The following is a 23,072-nucleotide window of genomic DNA, read 5'->3' on the forward strand; positions in this document are numbered from 1 at the left end:
GACAGACATACGGAGAGGGGAGGGGAACAGAATGAGTCATAAGACTTCTGCTGCATCCCATCCTATTCATCCGAGCTCAGACATGTAAACAAAGATTTACAGAGAGTTTGCAGACAGCACTAAAGTAAGTAGCAGGGGTGCTGAAGCACTTGATGAATATTCAGGGATTATTATTAAGGCAGCAAAGGCACATGGGCAATTTATGTAAAAGAGTGTCCAACCTCTTTAAGACAAATTAGACTGACAAGTAAAACTGAAAATACTGACTGAAAAACTAGAATGATAATAGATAAATCTCCTTCTTAGTCTTGAAACTTTAGTATTGAAAGATCCAGGATTTAATAATAGTTTTTTTATTTGATATGGATTATAGCGGATGGATCCAGGCTGTGTACAATACTGATTCCACTAATTTATTGCTTTCTGCCGGTCAATATGTGGAATAGATTGCCTCAGGCACTGGTGACAGCAGGGACAGCAGAGAGATTCAGGAAGGACCTAGATGCCTTTTTACATCAAAATAACATTGATGGGTATGTTATATAGAATGGTTTCCCCTAAATCCAATCTCATCAATCCCCATCCTCATCCAATCCCTTCCCTTCCTAGGTTGTATATGTGGACATGTGTCTTTTTTCAACCGTATAAACTATGTAACGGTAGGCCCAAGGCACACCAGTCAGAATATCTGTTTCTATGATTTTGTAAGTTATTATTAATGGCATTAATTGGCAGTAATTGTAGTTTCATTTTTTGAGGTTTGCCTAGTAATTTTAGTGGACAAAATATACTTAATTTTGTGAGGAATTCCATCTTGCTAGCAAAATGGATAGGAACTCACTGAGGTGCTAGATTCAAGCTGTCACCAGCTCATGGAAAACTGCAAGACAATGACTGTGCTACTAATTTGTGCAATGTCTGCTGAAAAGTCATGTAGGTGGTAACAAGCTATTCAATAAATAAGGAAAAACGTTCTTGTCATATGAATGCTTTATTTCCAATATTGTAGACATATTAACAAATAAAATACTACAGAAGGCATTAGAACACAACATGGTTGTCAGCTTTGTACAGTGATAGAGAATTAAAAAGGAAAGCTCCAATAGCTGCACGAACATTTGTTCATCTTACTTTTTACACTTAAGAATATGGTTATCCTATTGCATAGATCCAACACATAGGATCCAATTCATCTTTATCCTCACTATACAGTTACAATAACCCAATGGTTTGCAAATCAAATAAACAGTTACATTATTTGGAGTGTTCTTCAGCTGGAATGTGATGCTTCTTATATTTGTAAGAGCATTCATTTATTTTTTTGTTTAATTTCATTGGTTTCTAAGCAACAATGGAAGAATATCTAATCCTCAATGCATATCAGCAATAATTCTAGACTTTGGCTACTTCTCATGAGACAATCCCATGTCAGCATAAAGTCTGATTTCAGTGCTGTTTTAAAAAAGATTTGGATGATTTAATAGCCAATTCACTTTTTTTTTATAATTTTGGGCAATACCAAGAAAAACTAACAGCTGTAAGGGTTATCCATATTCTATATATTTTATGACAAAGCCTCTCAGCATAATTTGTTCAGAGGCTTCTCTGGAGGTAAGTTTGATCCTTACTTCTTTTTAGGTATAAACATAATGTAATCTTACACAATAATCTGAACACTATTTCTTAAATACAGGAAATAAATATTAAATACACACCTCTTATCACCTCTCCTTATATACAATGCATAGCAAAACTATATTGGTCCAGAAAGGCAACACACATAGACAGTAACACAGTAGATGAAACACCACAGTAAGAAAATCAGTATGAGATGTCCATGATATCCAGTATCTCTGAGCACTGGAAAAGGGTCTAATAACCCTCAACAGGTGTCATCATTAAGCCTTGGCGCTAGGATTCAGGCATATGATATACAGAGCTGAGTGGCATCAGGAGAAGTTCATACATATCATGTCTGAATGGCCGTCTTCATTGCAGTGCAATAGTGCCCTTTTTTTGTAACCATGGTATGCATCATGAAAAGTAAAGTCAATATGCTGCCATGGTTATGCTGCCAAGTATCTGTCACAATTCATTTGAAACTTTTTAAGGGCTAATAATGAAAAAAAAAATGTTATAGGATGAGCAGTGGTGTAACTCATAGCTGATGGACCCCAGTGCAAAGTCTGTGCCAGGCCCCCAACTATAATCTATAGTTTATAGTAGTAGTGTTCTCATCTGGAAAAGTGACACTTTATGGTCCCGCTAAGCCTCTTGGGCCCGGTTGCGACCATACCAACTGCACCCCCGCAAGAGTCTCCTTATTATAAGAATCAGCATCAATCTCATCCATGGGCTGTGTTAATGGCTAAACTACAATAACAGACCCGTGGATGAGAATGGTGCCACTCTATATATGCAAATAGTGATAATAACTGCATGAATATCATCATCATAAATACATTAAGCACATACAAATAAATTCATAAATAAATAATTATTCCCTTACTACACACTTCATGACTTATTCAACAAAGGATTTGTAACATGACAGGTTTTATGTGCAGAGAAAATTTACTTTCAAAGTGTAAACATAAAAATTAATGGAAAATATTCCAGTAGGCACATGCATCTTGTATGCAATGGCCATGTATGTACTTCTAAAATTTGCTGTTTTGATCCTGTAAATGTCCAATGAGATATAATCTACTGTAAACCAAGAATCAAGAGTAATGCAGCATTGAGACTTAAAGTTTTAAACTGTAAACATAAAATGCAATAGAAAAAAGAGAACCCACAAGAAAGTCAAAAGCCAATAATGTGCATAACATAAATACAAAGCAGCCATTGTAATAAAACATGGCAATTCAAGTGTGAAGCAATCAGGAAAAGGTTGGTTCTCGCCTAGACCACTAAGGATAAATAAATAGAACAAAAATATAAAAAGTTAAACAATAAGACAAATCCAATAAATATCTCAAAGCAGCATAAAATAATTCAGAAAGATGGAGGTACATCATATAAAATAGACATTTTCCATTGTCAATTAATAATTGTCAATAATAATGGCTTGAAGTGGAAACTATCCCATATACAGTGATTTCTACCACATCCCAAACAATTCTCACTGATATCATTCTATCAAATCATTAGTTGTCATACAATTTAGAGATATCCATCAAATTTCCATTAAAATATTCCAATAATAATTGTTTAATTTATTATTGTTATTGTTTTTCAAATGAAATAAATACATGAATAAATAAATACATAAATAAATAAATATAACAATACATCATGAAGAGGAATGTCGCAGCCTTGGTGCTACATACTTCAGATATAACAGAGTAGCTTTCTGACTTCCGGTACCTGATGCTGGGACACAAGGCCTCCCGACCCCTATCATCAACATACACGTCTGGTACATGATTTTTTGATGGTTTGGGTATTCTTATTCAAGTAGATTTGATGTATTTATTTTTTAACTATTTAAAGCCTGCCTAGGAATGTATGGAAGTAGTGGAAATTTCAGAGCTTGAGAAGTCCTGAGATCCACTATATTGATGGGTCAAGAAATTTGCTCTATTGGTTTTTCCTTATCATGAAAACAGATAATAATCTCTAAATCCAATCGTATTTTGTTCCCATTAAATATGTTGACATTAGTAAAGTTGTGCAACTTATTTGACATCTTATTATTGTTTACTGGACCTTTATTTTGTTAGATGGAGTTAGTGGACATGCTGACCAGGTAAATGATGACAATGAATGTAGAATGAATCATTCTGAATTTCCTTATTTCTTACATCACAATTTAAAAAAATCTTACAAGTACGTGTCTTTAGACAACACACTAAAAAACCTTAGTTTTGGTATAGCAAGATTCTGACATTGAAAGTAGATTCAGGATTTTAATACAGAATATATTGTATAAATGTATAAGGCATGAATAAAGGGATGCTTTCATGACTGATGTTATACTATATGGCCAAAAATGTGGGTATTTATCCAAACTAATGGTTGTCCTGTCTTCTTTTTATTCCTCGGATTTGGCAGCACATAGTTAATGGAGAGATAGAGGAAACATATGCAGGAGGTAACCTGTGCTCTGGTTAGAGTTAAGCAGAACAATAGTCTTGTACAAGGTCACCAAGCATTAATTAATTGTGGCTTGTACTGAACACTGAGCTGATAAACATGTACACTGTCAGGATGATGAATGCTTAGATTAACTACAAGGGGAATGATAGGGCATGATTGCCTCAATTCCCCTGCTATGCCGCTGGTTTTTAAATAAGCATGTAAGGACAGGTTTACCAACACTACTGCATAAAAAGAGTTCGGTCTATGGAAAAACCAAAATAATTCTTTGTGACCACAAATCATGATCAATTAAATTTGTACTACAACCTGTCAAAGAACAGGTACATAGTTTAATCAACCCAACATGTCCCCTCCCTGTAATAATAAAATGAACAAATGGGATTTACAACCTACTCCTTACTATACCACACTCAACATTGTTAGATGCTTCCAAAAGTGTTGCAGCCGTTCTACTTCATCAAAATAAAGTTACATGTCTCAGCTATCAAGACCCTCTGATTCAATAAAGTGATGAATCTGTGCCAGTCCATAAACTGCTGAATGGTCATTATTTGCATGCTATTGGTACAACGTCCACCATTGGGCCATACCTGTAAACTGCCATTGCAGGTTGAATGCACTATTAATAGCTAGACACTCAAATAAAATCTTTTACATTAATCACCCACAGCTAGAAACTATCGAAACTGGCTCTACGGCCTCATACCTAAAAATATAAAACATACAAGCAGTCCCCGGGTTACGTACAAGATAGGTTCTGTAGGTTTGTTCTTAAGTTCAATTTGTATGTAAGTCGGAACTGTATATTTTAGAATTATAACCACAGCCAGAATTTCGTTGGTCTCTGTGACAATTGGATTTTGTTGGATAACAATAAAGCTTCATTTCAGACGCCTTTGATAACTGTTACAGCTGTTCATTGTAGCCTAAGGCTAAAGTACAGTAAACTGTTTGTAACTAGGGGTCTGTTTGAAACTAGGGGTCATCTGTAAGTCGGGTGTTCTTAAGTAGGGGACCGCCTGTATATAAAAGAACAAAGTGGCTAAATTTAGGAATTCTAGTTATTTTTGTAATTAAAATCCCTGTTATTGAATTAATGTGTTACCTTTGGGATTTGTGAAATTACTTGTACAGTCATTTAAGAAATAAAATAAAACCCATTTTTATGAAAGAAATATAAAAAATTAATAAAAGTAAAATAAATTTATAGGCTAATAAATCATGCCCCTTCTTGCTGGTTTTATTAGACATAGGCTTCCTTACTGTAGGAACATAGCACTTTGATACTTTAGCACAATGAAAAAGCCTTCTGTGTCATCCCTGTAGAACACGTATAATATCTATTGCACTATTTTATGTTAAGCCACTGTTCACTAAATCAACTTAAAAGCAACATAAAATGCAAATTCCACACTCTGGGGTCATGTAAATAGAATGTGCTGTGAGCATAAACTACAGCAGTGACAGTGTCTTCATGTGCATCATACTACATACAGATGCATCTTTCTTTAACTTTACTCTTGGCATGACATATCTTGACGTGAGTGGAGCTGGAAAGACAATTTTAGGGAAAAAAAATAATAACACTGTCTGGAGTTGTTTATGCTATCAGAGACAATGTGGCCACTGAGAGGTTGAGATATGGTCTGCAGTATATTCCAATAATTTGTAATGTGCAGAAAGGGGTTTTCCCATCTTTAAATGTTGTGCTCAATCCAAAGGGTCCAACAGCTGGGACCCACAACATTATGAGAACGGGACCCCCACCAATAAGGAGAACAAGGATTGGCCGATCCCATAGAACTAAATGGAGCATCTTGCCACTCTATCCATTAATGAGAACGGGATCCCCATTCTCCAAATTGCTGGGAGTCCTTTTCACTTGAATGGTGGGGGTCCCAGCTGTCAGACTCTCACTGATTAGGAAGTTGCCTCCTATCCTGTGGACTGGGGATAACTTCCGAAGTTAGGACAAACACTTTAATGAACCGTAACAGTTCATTAAAGGGTAAGGTTTGAGAAATCAGTATATAGTGAGACAGCCCTGCACCACAATTTTACAATATGACAATAAGAATGTGACACACCTCAATTTTTCCATTAATATTCTTAAAATAAATAAATAAATAAACTGCAATTCCACAAACTGCTTATGAAGTACAAAGGTAACTGTGCCCCATTGTGATTCTTCATTGTTCTTTCTGCTATTGGAAATACGTGAATGCAGGATCTTCGGTATATTCTCATTCTGTGACATATACGTTGAAACATAATGGGATTATTGCCGCCCAGGTGGATACTCAGAATAAAGTCCTTTCTCCAAGTCTTCATAGTGAACCACAAAGGAAAATAGCTTTCTAGCTACAATTACACTCAATTTTTTTTAAGTATAGTTAACCCTGTGATGACTAAACTAAATCAAGTGATTCCTAATTTGCATTGTAAGGAATGTCTTAAACTTGATTAATAGTATCAACATTTAGGGTGCTGATGGTTTCTGTAGGTTGACTTCACATTAAAGATCTGAGTAGATAATATGCCACATGCTTGTCATTCCATGTGGTGTATAAGAGTCATGAAGACCCCCAGCATGGGACGTTATGATGACAGCATGGTGGAGTGGGGTTGCTATGATGACGTAGCCTGTAAGAAAGAAAGATGGTCTCTGGGCAATTCATATATTTCCTATTTAGCATCATAGCAGTCCTATCCAGGGTTGTAGAGAAAGAACATGTCTGATTATATAAGCAGACCAGTCGAAATGGAGGTTTATGATAATTATTTCATAGCCTTGCTGCTGAGCTTCATATGAATAACATGGAAGCCCAAGCAGAATTCTCAGCGTCTGATGCTGTCACAAGAGTCAGAACTTCGACTCCAGCTTGTACTACGACTCCTGCTGTGTTCCCGAGAGCTTCTATTCCAGTCCCTGCTGCGGCTTCTACTGCTGTGGCTTCTGCTTCGACTACTTCTGTGACTGAAGTAACTGCGACTTCTGGACCTGCTTCTTGGATTGTACCAAGAGGGGGTGCTGCTGTCACTGCTGGAGGAGGAAGGGCTTGGCCGGTAGTATGGGATGGGCCGTTTGCGAGCACTGTGTGGAGAAGAATGACAAATACATTAGCACAGCTTGTGATGGATTTCCATTGCTGAGATGCCAAGTCGCTTTAGGTCACAAGTGCCATGTAAGGACAGGGCTGTTTTTATGAACTCCTGTCTATTTTTAGATTATACATTGCTGCTGCTCTCTGCTGGAAATTCATATGAAATTTTACTGACCTGGAATTCTTCAGATTTAATGATTACTTCAAGTACAGTAGATATATATCAATTATTAAAAATACAAAAATAATTAATTGCTATTATCTGAATTTCCCTATCTTTTAACAATGATGGGTCAGGATGGATTCTTGGATTGTGGTGTTATCATGCTCAAACAGCAAAATTGTATCAAAACTGCAGACTCGGATTATCAAAAAATTGCCCACTGCAGAAAAAAAAATGTTGCAGTGCAAGAACCCAACCTAATGCGGGCAAGCAAACTGCGTGCTCCACAGAGAAGGAGGGGTGAGCTCTGCATGCATATCTTGTATTTGATATCCATGGCCTCCTTCCTTCTAAACTGAATTTATAAATTCTGCTAATGAGCCCAAAAGGATACTGAGGCAGTCCACAGAGCCCTTCTGTGCTACAGATTCACAGACTGTTAGACCCTATCTGTCTCCCCCCTCCCTCTGCCTGATGTAATCTCACTGCAGCCCACAGTGGTAGGGGGGATGTGCTGCCCACTGTAACTTGCGCACTGTGCTTATTGTCTGTGAAACAGCAGCATTGAGAGGCTCTGGTGACCTCCCAAGAAGCCTTTCAGATTCATTAGCATAATTGTAAAAGTTGATTTTAGAAGGAAAGAGGCCATGAATAATAAATATGGATTACCACAGCCCTGGTACCTAGATCATACACCATATACCATACCATATACACTGAAGTATAAGCCGAGTTTTTCAGCCGAGGGACAGGCAAGGAGCTGACAGGCTGTATACTAGAGGCCCGCAGGCTATATACCAGAGGCAGGGGGCTGTCTGGCTATATACTGGGGGCTTGGGCTGGCTATATATTGAAGACAGGGAGCTGCCTGGCTATATACTGCAGGCTTGGGATTGCTATATACTGGAGGCAGGTGCTGACTGGCTATATACTGGGGGCAGGGGACTGGCTGGCTATATACTGGGTACAGGGGGCTGACTGGCTATATACTGGGGACAGGGGGCTGACTGGCTATATACTGGGGGCATGGGCTGGCTATATACTAAGGGCATGGGCTGGCTAGCTATATACAGTACTAGGAGGAGGGTGTGACCAATGCATTTCACAGGATGTTGTTTGACAATTGAACTGTACCATTACAAACTACCCCTCAATCCACAAGAATTTGTGTTCTAAAATGGCAGAAATCAAATCTACCGTAAAAAAACTATTGTTATGATCTTAAGTTGCTTTATCCTGAAAGAAATAATACCTAATATTTTCTGGCTCTGCAATTAACCATGTTGCAACTTCAAAGCCAATTAAAACACTTTCAGAAATAATGGATCAAATTTATCATGGTTTGTACACATGGCCAAGAAAAGTGCCCCCCCCTACTACGCCACTTCCATGCCAAGTGATCATGACACGGTGTATTACAGTGACTCCACAGCATGGAGCATTTGCAATTGCTTGTGCCAGGATTCTGGCACAGATTAGGCAGAATTGTACGCCAGCCAAGACCCGGTGTTGAATTAATACAGATACTCTTAGTACATATGCCGGCAAAGGAAATTCCAATGTAGACAAAATGCTGTAAACTCCAAATCTGGCCACAAGTCCATTCACTAAGAAAGAAAGTCTATCCACTATTGTTAAATGCCTTGCTGTATATGCCAAATAATCCAAAAATTTGCCTTATGAGAAAAAAATAAAACAACAAATTACATTTTATCATGGATAAAAGACATGCAGATGTGGTGGTCCTAAAAATGTATCAGATACATATTGGGGCACATTTACTAAGATGGTGCGCTTTTGGTGTCGGACTTTGCATGATAAATGTGGTGCATGGTCCGACTGAGCACGCCTCCTTCATTTCTGGTGCACTTCTTAATTAATCTGGCGCATCGAGCATTATAAACGGGCAAAGCATTTTTCTTAGTAAATATGCCCCATTGTCTGTTGAGAGAGCGGAACAGGTAATATTAATAGTATATTCTATGACAGCTGCCTTCTTGGACCATTTTACAGCTGAAGCTCTTTGGAGATGAGAAGGTCATGTTACATTGGCTGAATATTAATACAAGCAGTAGTGTCTCAGCAATAAATGTTTATTTAAAATCAATGTGTAAAAAGGCTTTGCTTTTCCAGCCTCATGTTTAGTCTTTACTAATGTTGTTCCCGGTACATAGATGACATCCTGATCATCTGGAAGGGCAATTTGTCTGAACTTCAACATTTTTTCAATGCTTTAAATGACAATGCGTATAATATAAAATTAACATACACTGCTGACAAGTCTTGTGTCTCTTTTCTGGATGTTACCATCAGAAGAGATGTTGATGGATTCCTACAAACAAATGTGTATAGGAAGGAAACCGCAGTTAACGCATTACTTCATGCAACATCATCGCACCCTAGTCAGACGATCAAGGCAATACCCACCGGCCAATTTTTGCGAATTCGAAGGATTTGCTCTACTGAAGAGGATTTTGAAACCCAAGCAGCTGATTTGCGCGCTAGATTCTTACAACGTGGCTATAGTAAGAGATCACTTAAATCAGCATACCAGCGAGCAAGGAGAACTCCACGTCAAGCACTTCTGATGCCAAAGTCCGAAACAACAACACCTGACCAGGTAAGATTCATTACTGGCTATCATTCCCAATGGCAAGAAATGCGCAGCGTGTTGAAAAGATACTGGCCTATACTGCAAGGTGACCCCATTGTGTCAAAATATATTACATCGTATCCATCTGTGACAGCTCGGAGAGCCAAAAATCTCAAAGATTTATTGGTAAGGAGCCACTATACATCCGGCAGATCAGGAACCATCTTCAATTCAGATAGACCAGCGTGGGGATGTAAACCATGCGGGAAATGTATCGCATGCCCAAATGTTGTACGGACCAACACGTTTACAGATTCGACAGGGACCAGAACCTATAATATCACTCGGAACATCACATGTAGCACAAAGGCAGTAGTCTACTATGCAACCTGCCCATGCGATCTCATTTATATAGGCCTAACATCTCGCCCTTTAAAAACACGAATCAGAGAACACATGCGTGACATTAAGGCCGGGGCAGATATAAATATGTATTTGGAAGGAAAACCGGTAGCACAACATTTCAGAGAGAAGCATCACTCTGATCCAAATCTACTAAGAGTGCGAGGCATTGACAAAATTGAATTGGGGATCAGAGGTGGTCCCATCCAGCAACGCCTTGCACAATGCGAAACTAGGTGGATTTGGACTTTAAACACATTAAAACCAAAAGGTTTGAACGAAACTTTGAGTTTCGCCCCTTTCCTCTAGTGATGCTTTCCGTTTCACACTGCTCCTCCCCTTTTAAACAACTATTTCTCTCCACCTGCAGCATGTTCAATATTTTCATGCACTGGCGTCAATTGTTCACCAGTTTTTAATATAAGTTTTTAACATGATTTTATATTTGTGTATGTCTAATTTGTGATATATATTTTTTCTGTACTTTCAGGAATATTGATATTTGTCCTATTCAGGGCCCTATGGTATTTTAGGTAATCGCATAGCTTTCCAAGCTTTTTCAGTGCTTAGTGAGGCATGGACGATTATCCCTCACATATGGTCACCAAATAGCACTAAGACTGGACTCAAACAGGCAATCCGCTACTCACCTAGTCGATTTTTAATGGAGATCATACAAGAAGTTCCACCCAAGTCCATGACGCAATCATCAGACTATAACTGACAAAAAAAACCCCCATCAAGCTATTCTATATATTTTACATTATCAGGTTACAGGTTTTTAAGTACAACTATGATCTTTATGACTATTGTTTCATTATCATGATATTAATAATGATTCACACTTTGTATATTTGCAATATATATTTTATGCACTCTCGCACTTTTCCCTCACAGTCCACACTAATTCCCCCTTCCCCCCCCCCTCTCACCGTCCCTCCATCCTGTCCTCCCCGTCTCCCATTTTGTCTTCACCTTAGTTTGCACAATTATTGCACGTTGCACACATTATATTATGACTTATATGCAAATATGTGTATTATGACTTATATGCAAACAATGGTTATATCTCCGGTATCTGTACCCTGTATTATGGATTGATGCATATTGGGTTGACTATAGCACCTAGCACTTTATGGAAATTTTTAATATAATTGGTTCACCTCTTCACATATTTTTATAATTGAGGTTCATGTTTATTATGCACAACAGCACTTTTTGTACAATTTATATGCATTATGATTTATGTATGATGACTTATATGCAAATAATGTTTATATCTCCGGTATCTGTACCCTATATTATGGATTGATGCATATTGGGTTGACTATAGCACCTAGCACTTTATGGAAATTTTTAATATAATTTGTTCACCTCCTCACATATTTTTATAATTGATGTTCATGTTTATTATGCACAACAGCACTTTCTGTACAATTTACATATTTTGGGCCCACTGTGGCATTCTCACTAGCTGAGATCAGTGATCATATATGTGGATCCTGGAAACCTTATTTACTGAATGTTCCCTATTATAAAATATAAAATCAAACACCTAGAGGGGCTGTCTACTTTTGAAGATTACAGCGCATGATGCGCATGCGCCCTCTTTGCAAATTACTACCTTAGCAGCATCGGAAGGATGCAACGCATCCTTTCCCCTAGATCACGTAGTTCCTGGGTCATGTGACCGGGTGACGTCATGGTCATGTGACCGCGGGATTTCGAGGTCATGTGACATGGACTCGCGAGATCTCGGCACTATGCCGTGATGCATAATTCTACACCATCACGTGCACAACAGCGGACGTTTTCATTGGGCGATTTACTACTTATCTTAGGACCCTTCAACATCATGACGCCACCCCCAGACGAAGGCTCTATCCCGAGCCGAAACGCGCGTCGGGGCAGGCAGCCATCCCAGCCAGTAGAACACCCTATTTCCATCTTCAATTGGTAAGGACTAGTGTTATTCCAGGGCAGACCCACACACTGGTGTTATATGATTTGTCATGCTAATTCTGTGTAGCCTAACACTCCAGAGGTTTCCCCACCATACACGGTCCACCTAGGCTCTGCACAACAACGTACAGTTCTATGTTTCTACATTGTCTTGGGCTCTGTATGCCGTTCTTTCCTTGTGTCTTACCGCACCGTATGTACTATGTTTATATGCTTTTTTGTTTGTTTTTATGATTATCGGATGAAATAAAAAAACTTTTATATATCTCCACTCTCTGTAGTAGTTGTTCCTCCTTTCCCCCATGGCTCTGCCTTGAGGGATACCATTTATGCATATTTTGTTTGAGGACTCTAGCCTCATGCGTAGATTACACGAGGGGGGCCACTTTGGCCATGATTAAAAGGATCTAGTATTATGTATCATTGATCATTTCTTGGTCCCTATCCCCTCCCTCTGATCTTTCTTTTTGGAACAAAATTATTTAACCTTTTTCTGTGTTATCTTCACAGATTTTTTTCAGGATCAGCACGCATCATGAATTTCCAGTCCAGGGAACTGTCCTGGCGGACAAAACTAAATGTAGTTTTTAATGATACAGTTCCGGGCGGTGACACAGTGGTCGGTGAGAATGTTGGCATGCTGCAGAGATCTTTAAAAAACCTTCTACATAAAAGGATGAGAGCATGGTGGAACGGGGCATTTCTGGAAAAATATGTGGAACGTAAGCTAATCCCCAGAGGGCTTAGAGTACAAGTGTTCCCCTCATTCCAAATTGATAACGAATTATTCATTTCCAAATGGGAAGCAGCTTGCTCCCTTTGTTCAGATACTTTCATGAACCTCCTAATAGAGGATAATAAGACAACTTTAGAAGCTATAGGTAAGGAAATTGAGGCCGCACGGACGAAACTTACGTCATCACAAACCTTGGATCAAATCAAGACCTTTGACCTTTCTTTAGAACCCGAATTTGAGAAGTGGGAAAAAGAAATTTGCGATAAGAAAACAAAAAAATTTCAACGTGATCACAATGATTTTTTACAAAAGAAAATGTATCATTGGGGAAGGCATAACAGAAGCAGGAGATATGGCAGACCTGAACGCAGGGCGAGCCGGTCGTCATCTCTCTCATCGACAGCCTCACTAACTGACCAAGGTGACAAACCCAATAGCCAGACCAATCAAGGGACAAAACGGAAACAAACACAATCACAAACCATCAGCAAACGGCGACCTGAAACTCGAAGTGGCAACTATGAGAGCCAGCTCAAGGTAATTAATTTATCTAACCGCATTCTGTCATCACAAGAGAAGGAGGTACTCGAAAAAGGCCTCACTTTTTCCCCTAGCAGTAAGCTTAATGTCTTTTCCACAGTGAAAGATCTTCACATGTTCGGGAGGTCTCTGATCTTCAAAAAATGGTTCCATACAAGTGATCCAGCAGAGTTATTTGAGACGGAAAAAGAAATAGAAGCGGTAAGAATATTGGAAGAATTGCAGAAAGAACACAATATGGATACACAAATTCCATCATGCATAAGAAGAAAATCTAAGAAATTTCCCAATTTGTCTTCATGCCCGGCTGTAGATCAATTTGTTAAAGTTGTCACTCAGGAAATTTCCAAGATGAGTCAGCAGGTAAGTTATGATAATTTATCAAATGCACAACGTCATTGTATTAATAAGCTGAAGAAGGACAAAACGATTGTCATAAAACAATCAGATAAAGGAGGGAATGTTGTGGTGTGGCCTCGAGAGATGTACGAGGCAGAGGCACACCGACAACTTGATAACCCACAATGCTATAAACGTTTAACCTTTAACCCTACGACAAAATTTATGAGTGAATTAAAAAACATACTCCTCCAGGCAGCTAGGGATAAAGTGATTAGTGATAATCTTGTTGAATGTTTACAGATGCCGGATCCGACCATTCCAACTCTATATTTATTGCCCAAGGTCCACAAACACCCCAAGGTGCCACCGGGACGCCCCATCATTTCCGGAAATGGGAGTATCACAGAAAATGTGAGTAAGTTTGTGGATCACTACCTTAAGAAAATTGTGGAAGCACTACCATCCTATACCCGTGACACAACGGATTTATTACGCAAATTAGATGGACTCCATGTCGAGGAGGACACGTACCTGGTCACCTGCGATGTGGAGTCGCTGTATACGTGTATTAGGCATCATGATGGTTTAAGAGCAGTGCAATTCTTCCTATCAATGGAAAACCTAACACAAGAATTCCGCTCTTTCATTTTACAGCTTTTGGAATTCATTTTATTCCACAATTTTTTCGTGTTCGGTGGGTCCTTCTACCTGCAGCTCCAGGGCACGGCTATGGGGGCGTCTTGTGCCCCCTCGTATGCCAATTTGTTCCTGGGGCTGTGGGAGAGGGACCTACTGGACGGTGATCGGGATGTCGCTATGGACCGGGTTCTTCTCTGGGCCCAGTACATAGATGACATCCTGATCATCTGGAAGGGCAATTTGTCTGAACTTCAACATTTTTTCAATGCTTTAAATGACAATGCGTATAATATAAAATTAACATACACTGCTGACAAGTCTTGTGTCTCTTTTCTGGATGTTACCATCAGAAGAGATGTTGATGGATTCCTACAAACAAATGTGTATAGGAAGGAAACCGCAGTTAACGCATTACTTCATGCAACATCATCGCACCCTAGTCAGACGATCAAGGCAATACCCACCGGCCAATTTTTGCGAATTCGAAGGATTTGCTCTACTGAAGAGGATTTTGAAACCCAAGCAGCTGATTTGCGCGCTAGATTCTTACAACGTGGCTATAGTAAGAGATCACTTAAATCAGCATACCAGCGAGCAAGGAGAACTCCACGTCAAGCACTTCTGATGCCAAAGTCCGAAACAACAACACCTGACCAGGTAAGATTCATTACTGGCTATCATTCCCAATGGCAAGAAATGCGCAGCGTGTTGAAAAGATACTGGCCTATACTGCAAGGTGACCCCATTGTGTCAAAATATATTACATCGTATCCATCTGTGACAGCTCGGAGAGCCAAAAATCTCAAAGATTTATTGGTAAGGAGCCACTATACATCCGGCAGATCAGGAACCATCTTCAATTCAGATAGACCAGCGTGGGGATGTAAACCATGCGGGAAATGTATCGCATGCCCAAATGTTGTACGGACCAACACGTTTACAGATTCGACAGGGACCAGAACCTATAATATCACTCGGAACATCACATGTAGCACAAAGGCAGTAGTCTACTATGCAACCTGCCCATGCGATCTCATTTATATAGGCCTAACATCTCGCCCTTTAAAAACACGAATCAGAGAACACATGCGTGACATTAAGGCCGGGGCAGATATAAATATGTATTTGGAAGGAAAACCGGTAGCACAACATTTCAGAGAGAAGCATCACTCTGATCCAAATCTACTAAGAGTGCGAGGCATTGACAAAATTGAATTGGGGATCAGAGGTGGTCCCATCCAGCAACGCCTTGCACAATGCGAAACTAGGTGGATTTGGACTTTAAACACATTAAAACCAAAAGGTTTGAACGAAACTTTGAGTTTCGCCCCTTTCCTCTAGTGATGCTTTCCGTTTCACACTGCTCCTCCCCTTTTAAACAACTATTTCTCTCCACCTGCAGCATGTTCAATATTTTCATGCACTGGCGTCAATTGTTCACCAGTTTTTAATATAAGTTTTTAACATGATTTTATATTTGTGTATGTCTAATTTGTGATATATATTTTTTCTGTACTTTCAGGAATATTGATATTTGTCCTATTCAGGGCCCTATGGTATTTTAGGTAATCGCATAGCTTTCCAAGCTTTTTCAGTGCTTAGTGAGGCATGGACGATTATCCCTCACATATGGTCACCAAATAGCACTAAGACTGGACTCAAACAGGCAATCCGCTACTCACCTAGTCGATTTTTAATGGAGATCATACAAGAAGTTCCACCCAAGTCCATGACGCAATCATCAGACTATAACTGACAAAAAAAACCCCCATCAAGCTATTCTATTTATTTTACATTATCAGGTTACAGGTTTTTAAGTACAACTATGATCTTTATGACTATTGTTTCATTATCATGATATTAATAATGATTCACACTTTGTATATTTGCAATATATATTTTATGCACTCTCGCACTTTTCCCTCACAGTCCACACTAATTCCCCCTTCCCCCCCCCCTCTCACCGTCCCTCCATCCTGTCCTCCCCGTCTCCCATTTTGTCTTCACCTTAGTTTGCACAATTATTGCACGTTGCACACATTATATTATGACTTATATGCAAATATGTGTATTATGACTTATATGCAAACAATGGTTATATCTCCGGTATCTGTACCCTGTATTATGGATTGATGCATATTGGGTTGACTATAGCACCTAGCACTTTATGGAAATTTTTAATATAATTGGTTCACCTCTTCACATATTTTTATAATTGAGGTTCATGTTTATTATGCACAACAGCACTTTTTGTACAATTTATATGCATTATGATTTATGTATGATGACTTATATGCAAATAATGTTTATATCTCCGGTATCTGTACCCTATATTATGGATTGATGCATATTGGGTTGACTATAGCACCTAGTACTTTATGGAAATTTTTAATATAATTTGTTCACCTCCTCACATATTTTTATAATTGATGTTCATGTTTATTATGCACAACAGCACTTTCTGTACAATTTACATATTTTGGGCCCACTGTGGCATTCTCACTAGCTGAGATCAGTGATCATATATGTGGATCCTGGAAACCTTATTTACTGAATGTTCCCTATTATAAAATATAAAATCAAACACCTAGAGGGGCTGTCTACTTTTGAAGATTACAGCGCATGATGCGCATGCGCCCTCTTTGCAAATTACTACCTTAGCAGCATCGGAAGGATGCAACGCATCCTTTCCCCTAGATCACGTAGTTCCTGGGTCATGTGACCGGGTGACGTCATGGTCATGTGACCGCGGGATTTCGAGGTCATGTGACATGGACTCGCGAGATCTCGGCACTATGCCGTGATGCATAATTCTACACCATCACGTGCACAACAGCGGACGTTTTCATTGGGCGATTTACTACTTATCTTAGGACCCTTCAACATCATGACGCCACCCCCAGACGAAGGCTCTATCCCGAGCCGAAACGCGCGTCGGGGCAGGCAGCCATCCCAGCCAGTAGAACACCCTATTTCCATCTTCAATTGGTAAGGACTAGTGTTATTCCAGGGCAGACCCACACACTGGTGTTATATGATTTGTCATGCTAATTCTGTGTAGCCTAACACTCCAGAGGTTTCCCCACCATACACGGTCCACCTAGGCTCTGCACAACAACGTACAGTTCTATGTTTCTACATTGTCTTGGGCTCTGTATGCCGTTCTTTCCTTGTGTCTTACCGCACCGTATGTACTATGTTTATATGCTTTTTTGTTTGTTTTTATGATTATCGGATGAAATAAAAAAACTTTTATATATCTCCACTCTCTGTAGTAGTTGTTCCTCCTTTCCCCCATGGCTCTGCCTTGAGGGATACCATTTATGCATCTTTACTAATGTTGCATATTTATTGCATTCTTTACCTAGTGATCCTTCTCGCTTCCAGGTGGCTTGGAGAATCCCTTCTGCGCTTTCTTAGAGGTGAGTAGGAACTGCGTCTTACTCTGTGACTTCCCTTCCGCGTTTCCGTTTCACCAGAATTATACTTGCTGCTTCGATCTCGATCTCTGTTGGAATTATTCAGTATTGTGATATTTAAGAAATAGATTTTTAATTATGAACAATGCATAATCCATGCTGCCCACATTTTCTCACAGAGCAAAATATCTTCCTATCCTTCTTGTGAATATGTTTACTGGCACCATAATACTGGAATGCTTATCCTCATTCCAGTCAATACAGTTAGTATCTTCTTGATGAACTCAGTTTGATCACTTGAGTGAACCAAAATTTAGGGATAGATAAGCAATCTTGCCTAACCTTGAATTGTAAATAGTTTCAAACAAATGAGCAGTTGTATCACTGATTGGTGGATTTCGGCTTGCAGCATAACTGTCATGCAGCATAACAGATTCATCACTGCTACATACACACACAGCTCTTCTTCATATCATTCCCAGCTCCAACTTTTTCTCTAGCCCCATCCCCCAACAGCATGAAAAGGTGTACAGATCTCAGGGATGCAGTAAGCATGTGATTAGTCACATGTTTCTGATATCACTTTAGGTCTTGCAGTAACACCCCGATCAGGCGGCTGGGAGAAGGAGATAAAGGTACTGAGGCTCTGCTCTCTCAGACACCGGGTGAAACACTTTGTTAGTGCTTCACCTGTTCTCTAGGAAAGTTTGTCAGGAGGTTCTGGCAGTGCTGGATCCTCCTGACCTTCTGATCTAAAAAACGCAGGCACTTTTTAAAAAGATTTTTGCAATACTTTTGTACCAAGTTTGTATTAAGGTATTGAACTTCAGAATTAACTACCTGCTGGGACTGTAGCGGGAGTAACTTGGACTTCTTCGTGTTCGTGAGTTTCTACTTCCAGCACTTTTCCTGGCTGATTTAGAGGAATAGCTGGGAGATCTTGAATATGACCTACAATGGTTTATGCATGTTAATTACAGCTGTCAAGACATACTCAAATCATAAGGTCAAGTAAATCAAAGCATTAAAAGAAAGCAATTTTTATCGTCATATTTTGAGGTAAAGAACTGGAGTCAGATCTAATATTCCAGATGCTTAAATTTGCAATCCCAAAATACATTCAAAGTGGCAATTTATGACATATCTATAGGATACTGTATGACATAAATTTATGGCACATGTAGGTCCAGAATGGGTTCCAGATTGATAAGGTGACCATTGGCCATAGAGAGGGATTAGGGAGGCGCTTTTGTATATGGTAGTGAATTATATGAAGATGTAAATGAAAAAAAGCATGAACATGTAAAGCCCCCACTGTAAGCAACTAACCAAGCAAGACATACATAGCCTGTGTTCTGGAAATAGGCATGTGATGAAAGTCTAAAATGGGAATACCTCTTTCAGTTACTAAAGGCTGCCCTAAAAATGCAAGATATGGGCTAATGCCTTCATATCAAAGTGTAGCATCATTTTTTTAAATGAAGAAGCTCTGTAATACACTTAATGACATCTGTATCTTTATGATATTATAATATATCTGGAAGTTATCTGTATCCGTCACAACAAAAAACGGTTACACTTCCCTGGACTTACCTGGCACCTGAAGAGATGGACCTGCTTCGAGACCTCCTGTCTGGAGATGACCTATAGTAAGAAGAATAAGAGCTGATGGAATGGCTGGAGCTACGGGAGTACGACCTTCTGGTGCTTCTGTATGAGGAACTCCGTGATCGATGTCTATGTACAGATGTTCTGTCAGGTGATACGTCAGATACGCTTTTATGTTCCTCAAGGCATCCAAGACAAGAAGACAAATCTCTGAAGAATAAAAAAAACAACTCTTAATTTATTTACAGTAAAGAAACAACTTTTGGGGGAGATTTATCAGAGGTGTCTAAAAACTATTCTAGTTGCCATGGAAACCAATCAGAGCTCAGCTTTAATTTTATAAACAGCTGCAGGAAAGTGAAAGCTGAGCTGTGAATGGCCAACTAGAACAGTTCTGCTCTCAAACACAAATCTCCCCCTCTGTGTCCAAAAATACCTTGGATGTAGTGAAGCTGTCTTTTAGTAAACACATATACTGTAAATCTGTTACATCCCATACGACTAGAATATTAATGTAGCCCATGATTCTTCACCTTTTTGCTGGTGTCCGTGACTCTCCCAAAAGAAGTGATGAATCTTTACTAAAGGAAAAACAACTGGCAGATGAATTCCCTGAATCAGAGATGTTGTCACTGTGACCATTTGGAGTCTTCACCACTGAGGGGACATGTCCAAAACCCTGATGAATAGGGCTCTCTTTTTCCTGGTCAATCTTCAACACAGAGGAACTTGTCTGCATGGAGGGTGGGGTGCATACATCATTTCCAGAGTCATACTCATTTGAGACATCCTTCTGACAACCTCCATGACTCTCTGTTGTGACCAAAAGGCCAGGGACTGATTGGGAAATCTGAAAACACAAAAGAGTGTTGACATAGGTGTAACCCAACACTTGTAAAGCAACTTGTCACTTAGTGCCACATTCACTTTCCAAAATAATTTTCTTTTAAATTTTCTGTATACTGTATATTTTATTAACTGGAAAGAAAAGAGAAAAAAAGGAGAGGGCAGTGGAGAAATGATACAGAAAGAGGAAAAAAACAACAAAAAAAATTTGTACAGAAAGTCAACAGAGGTGCTTGCAGACAGTGAGAGCTGCAATGATACTGACAACATGCACGATTTTGGCATGCACCCATAGAAGAAGAATGAGATTCAGAGTGGGAAAGAAAAAAGGAATTGCTGTAAATGTAATGAGCTTTCTCTCTGATTAAACATTGGCGCAGCAAATGGGACAAGGCTTTAGAGGAGAATTGCTACATTTAACGTAGTTGTTATCAACTACAATTGTGCACAATGTGTTCTGCAGATTTTAATTAGACTATTGAAAGAGACAAAGCAGCACCTTTCAGTGGTGTGGAGGCCGAGCTGTCAGACAGCGAGGGCCAAGTGCTTATGCCCCTTCATCTTTTTCTTATACAGACATAAAGCTCTAGCAACATTTGAAGGTTACTTTCTGACAGATGGGCAAAAAGGTTAGATCAAAAAAAGAAGAATGTAAAAAATGTTGCTCTCTACAGAACTTTCTGTACTTTATGTTCCTTTGGTGAAGCCAAACTTCTTACTCTACTCTACTTATGAATTAAGTTACTGGAGTATCGCCTGCTTTTACTATATGAGGCTTGTAATTTCTCTTTCCTCTGTCTTCAGGCTGTTGGTCTGTCTCACCCTTTTCTCAGCATATCGCTTTAGGGGGGAAGTGCTCCAGCACAGTGTAACAGCCTGTGAATTTGCAGCATGGAGGAGCTCTGGAAACCTCACCAACTAGCATAATAAATGTTGAGTGTCCCTGGTTTATCATGATGGATTTTGATGGTACATTTCCTTTAAATGGAACCTGTCAGATATTTACCACTCTAAACTGTCTCCAGCACATACATATCAGCTAGATTGAGTTCTGCCAGTTTTCCAGGATTTTGATATTGCTGAGCCATCCATAGTATAGGTTATAAATAGCCTGGTTGTCCAACATATGGCACCTCCACCTATCAACTGTGCATAGCAGCCTTCAGATCTGGAGCTATGCAGAGAAGGGAGGTGAACGCCGACAGTTCCTTCCAATCCACGGTGGCTAAGCCAAGGGTTCATCCCAGATAATATTTAGCAACCCATATTATTGTAGACTGTGTACCATGCTTTACAGGGTGATCTGTCTATTTCCTGTAATCGGAACATAAATGGAGCTAAATGTGAAATAGACTAGGGGTTAGAACTCATTGGGGCTCATTTACTAAGGGTCGCAGAGCGCACTTTTGTCAGACTGTGCACCGTTTTCGGGGATTGCACGGCCTGGACAGTTATTTAGCAGGTATCTGCGCTGGGATTGTTTCGCACACAATCATTTTTTAGCGCAGCTGCGCCGGCCTCCATGTGACACAAATTGGGCAGCGTGCCGTCGGACAATGCGACAGATTCGGACTGAGCGCGGGATTTAACTTTCATATTGTGTCACAATCCAATGCACTTACGTGCACCACTTAAAAGAAGGTGAACTCCGTCGGACCTGAGCAGGGAAGCGACACAAGCAGGATATTGGGCGCACAATCTTATTGAATTGCGGCAGACTGCATTATCGTCGGACAATCCACTTTCGGGGAACTCCCTGGGATGGCTAAGTAAATGTTCCCCATTGTGATTCAGGACATCATCCAAATAGTAAAATACAGGGAACTGCCTGTAGGGCACATTTCTGATCACTAACATTGATGTCATTATATTTATATTGAAGGAGATGCAAGAGTATCTGGTTGGACTACATCTAGGGGTGAGCTGATATACCTTGTATTCATACACTACTGAGATCACAAGATAATATCTGATAAACCTTGAAGATGTTTTCTGCAGTACGATTTGCTTAATGCATTAGTTTCTTATGAATGTATGAAGATCTATATCTACCATCTTCATATTCAAGTTGTTAAATTAATAATGCGTTTGATGTGTCGCTGGAAGCTATTTGCTGCACCAACTTTGTTCTAGAATGACTCATTGATCTGATTCTGTAACAGAAACACGTCCCATCAATTATGGTGTGCCCTGACACTTTACATATTGCAGAGGGCTGGGAGAGATTTGGTTATTTCATGGATATTAACAACATTATATTAATAATGATTTTAATGATAAAGATCCAGTGGCCAAAATAGAACTAAATGGCACTGTGACTGAGTTCTTCATTATTGGCAGGTAAAGATGTCCTTTGTCTCACTTTTTTTTCATCATGGATTGATCTGTGTATAGATTTAATTAGAGGTGACTATAGAGGTGATTTTAGATATTCTGGATAAGGATAAAATGCACAAGGATGATCTAATGAGAATTTGGTGTCCCATATGATGGATTTCTACTTCTTAATGAGATTAATTTTAATTTGAGTAAGTAATCAATTTTGGGTTTGGATTAGCTAACATCTTTTCCTACTGTGGATCTCAGAATAGTCATGGCTGACTAATGTAAGTAA

The 23,072-nt window shown here is 39.4% G+C and overlaps 1 protein-coding gene across 1 annotated transcript in view; it reads right to left on the reverse strand.

Annotated features, from left to right (window-relative positions):
- Window positions 1–972: 972 nt before the first annotated feature.
- Window positions 973–23,072, reverse strand: part of SRRM4 (serine/arginine repetitive matrix 4) — a 101,214-nt gene continuing 79,114 nt past the window's right edge. Inside the window, exons 9-13 of the mRNA XM_072142309.1 lie at window positions 20,146–20,462; window positions 19,598–19,822; window positions 18,845–18,955; window positions 17,950–18,093; window positions 973–7,198 (exon numbers count right to left, since the gene is read on the reverse strand). Of these exons, the coding sequence (XP_071998410.1) occupies window positions 6,943–7,198; window positions 17,950–18,093; window positions 18,845–18,955; window positions 19,598–19,822; window positions 20,146–20,462 (1,053 nt within the window). The 3' untranslated portion in view covers window positions 973–6,942. The remainder of the gene's footprint in view (window positions 7,199–17,949; window positions 18,094–18,844; window positions 18,956–19,597; window positions 19,823–20,145; window positions 20,463–23,072) is intronic.

Source organism: Engystomops pustulosus, chromosome 1, assembly GCF_040894005.1.
Source record: "Engystomops pustulosus chromosome 1, aEngPut4.maternal, whole genome shotgun sequence".
NCBI classification, from domain to species: domain Eukaryota; kingdom Metazoa; phylum Chordata; class Amphibia; order Anura; family Leptodactylidae; genus Engystomops; species Engystomops pustulosus.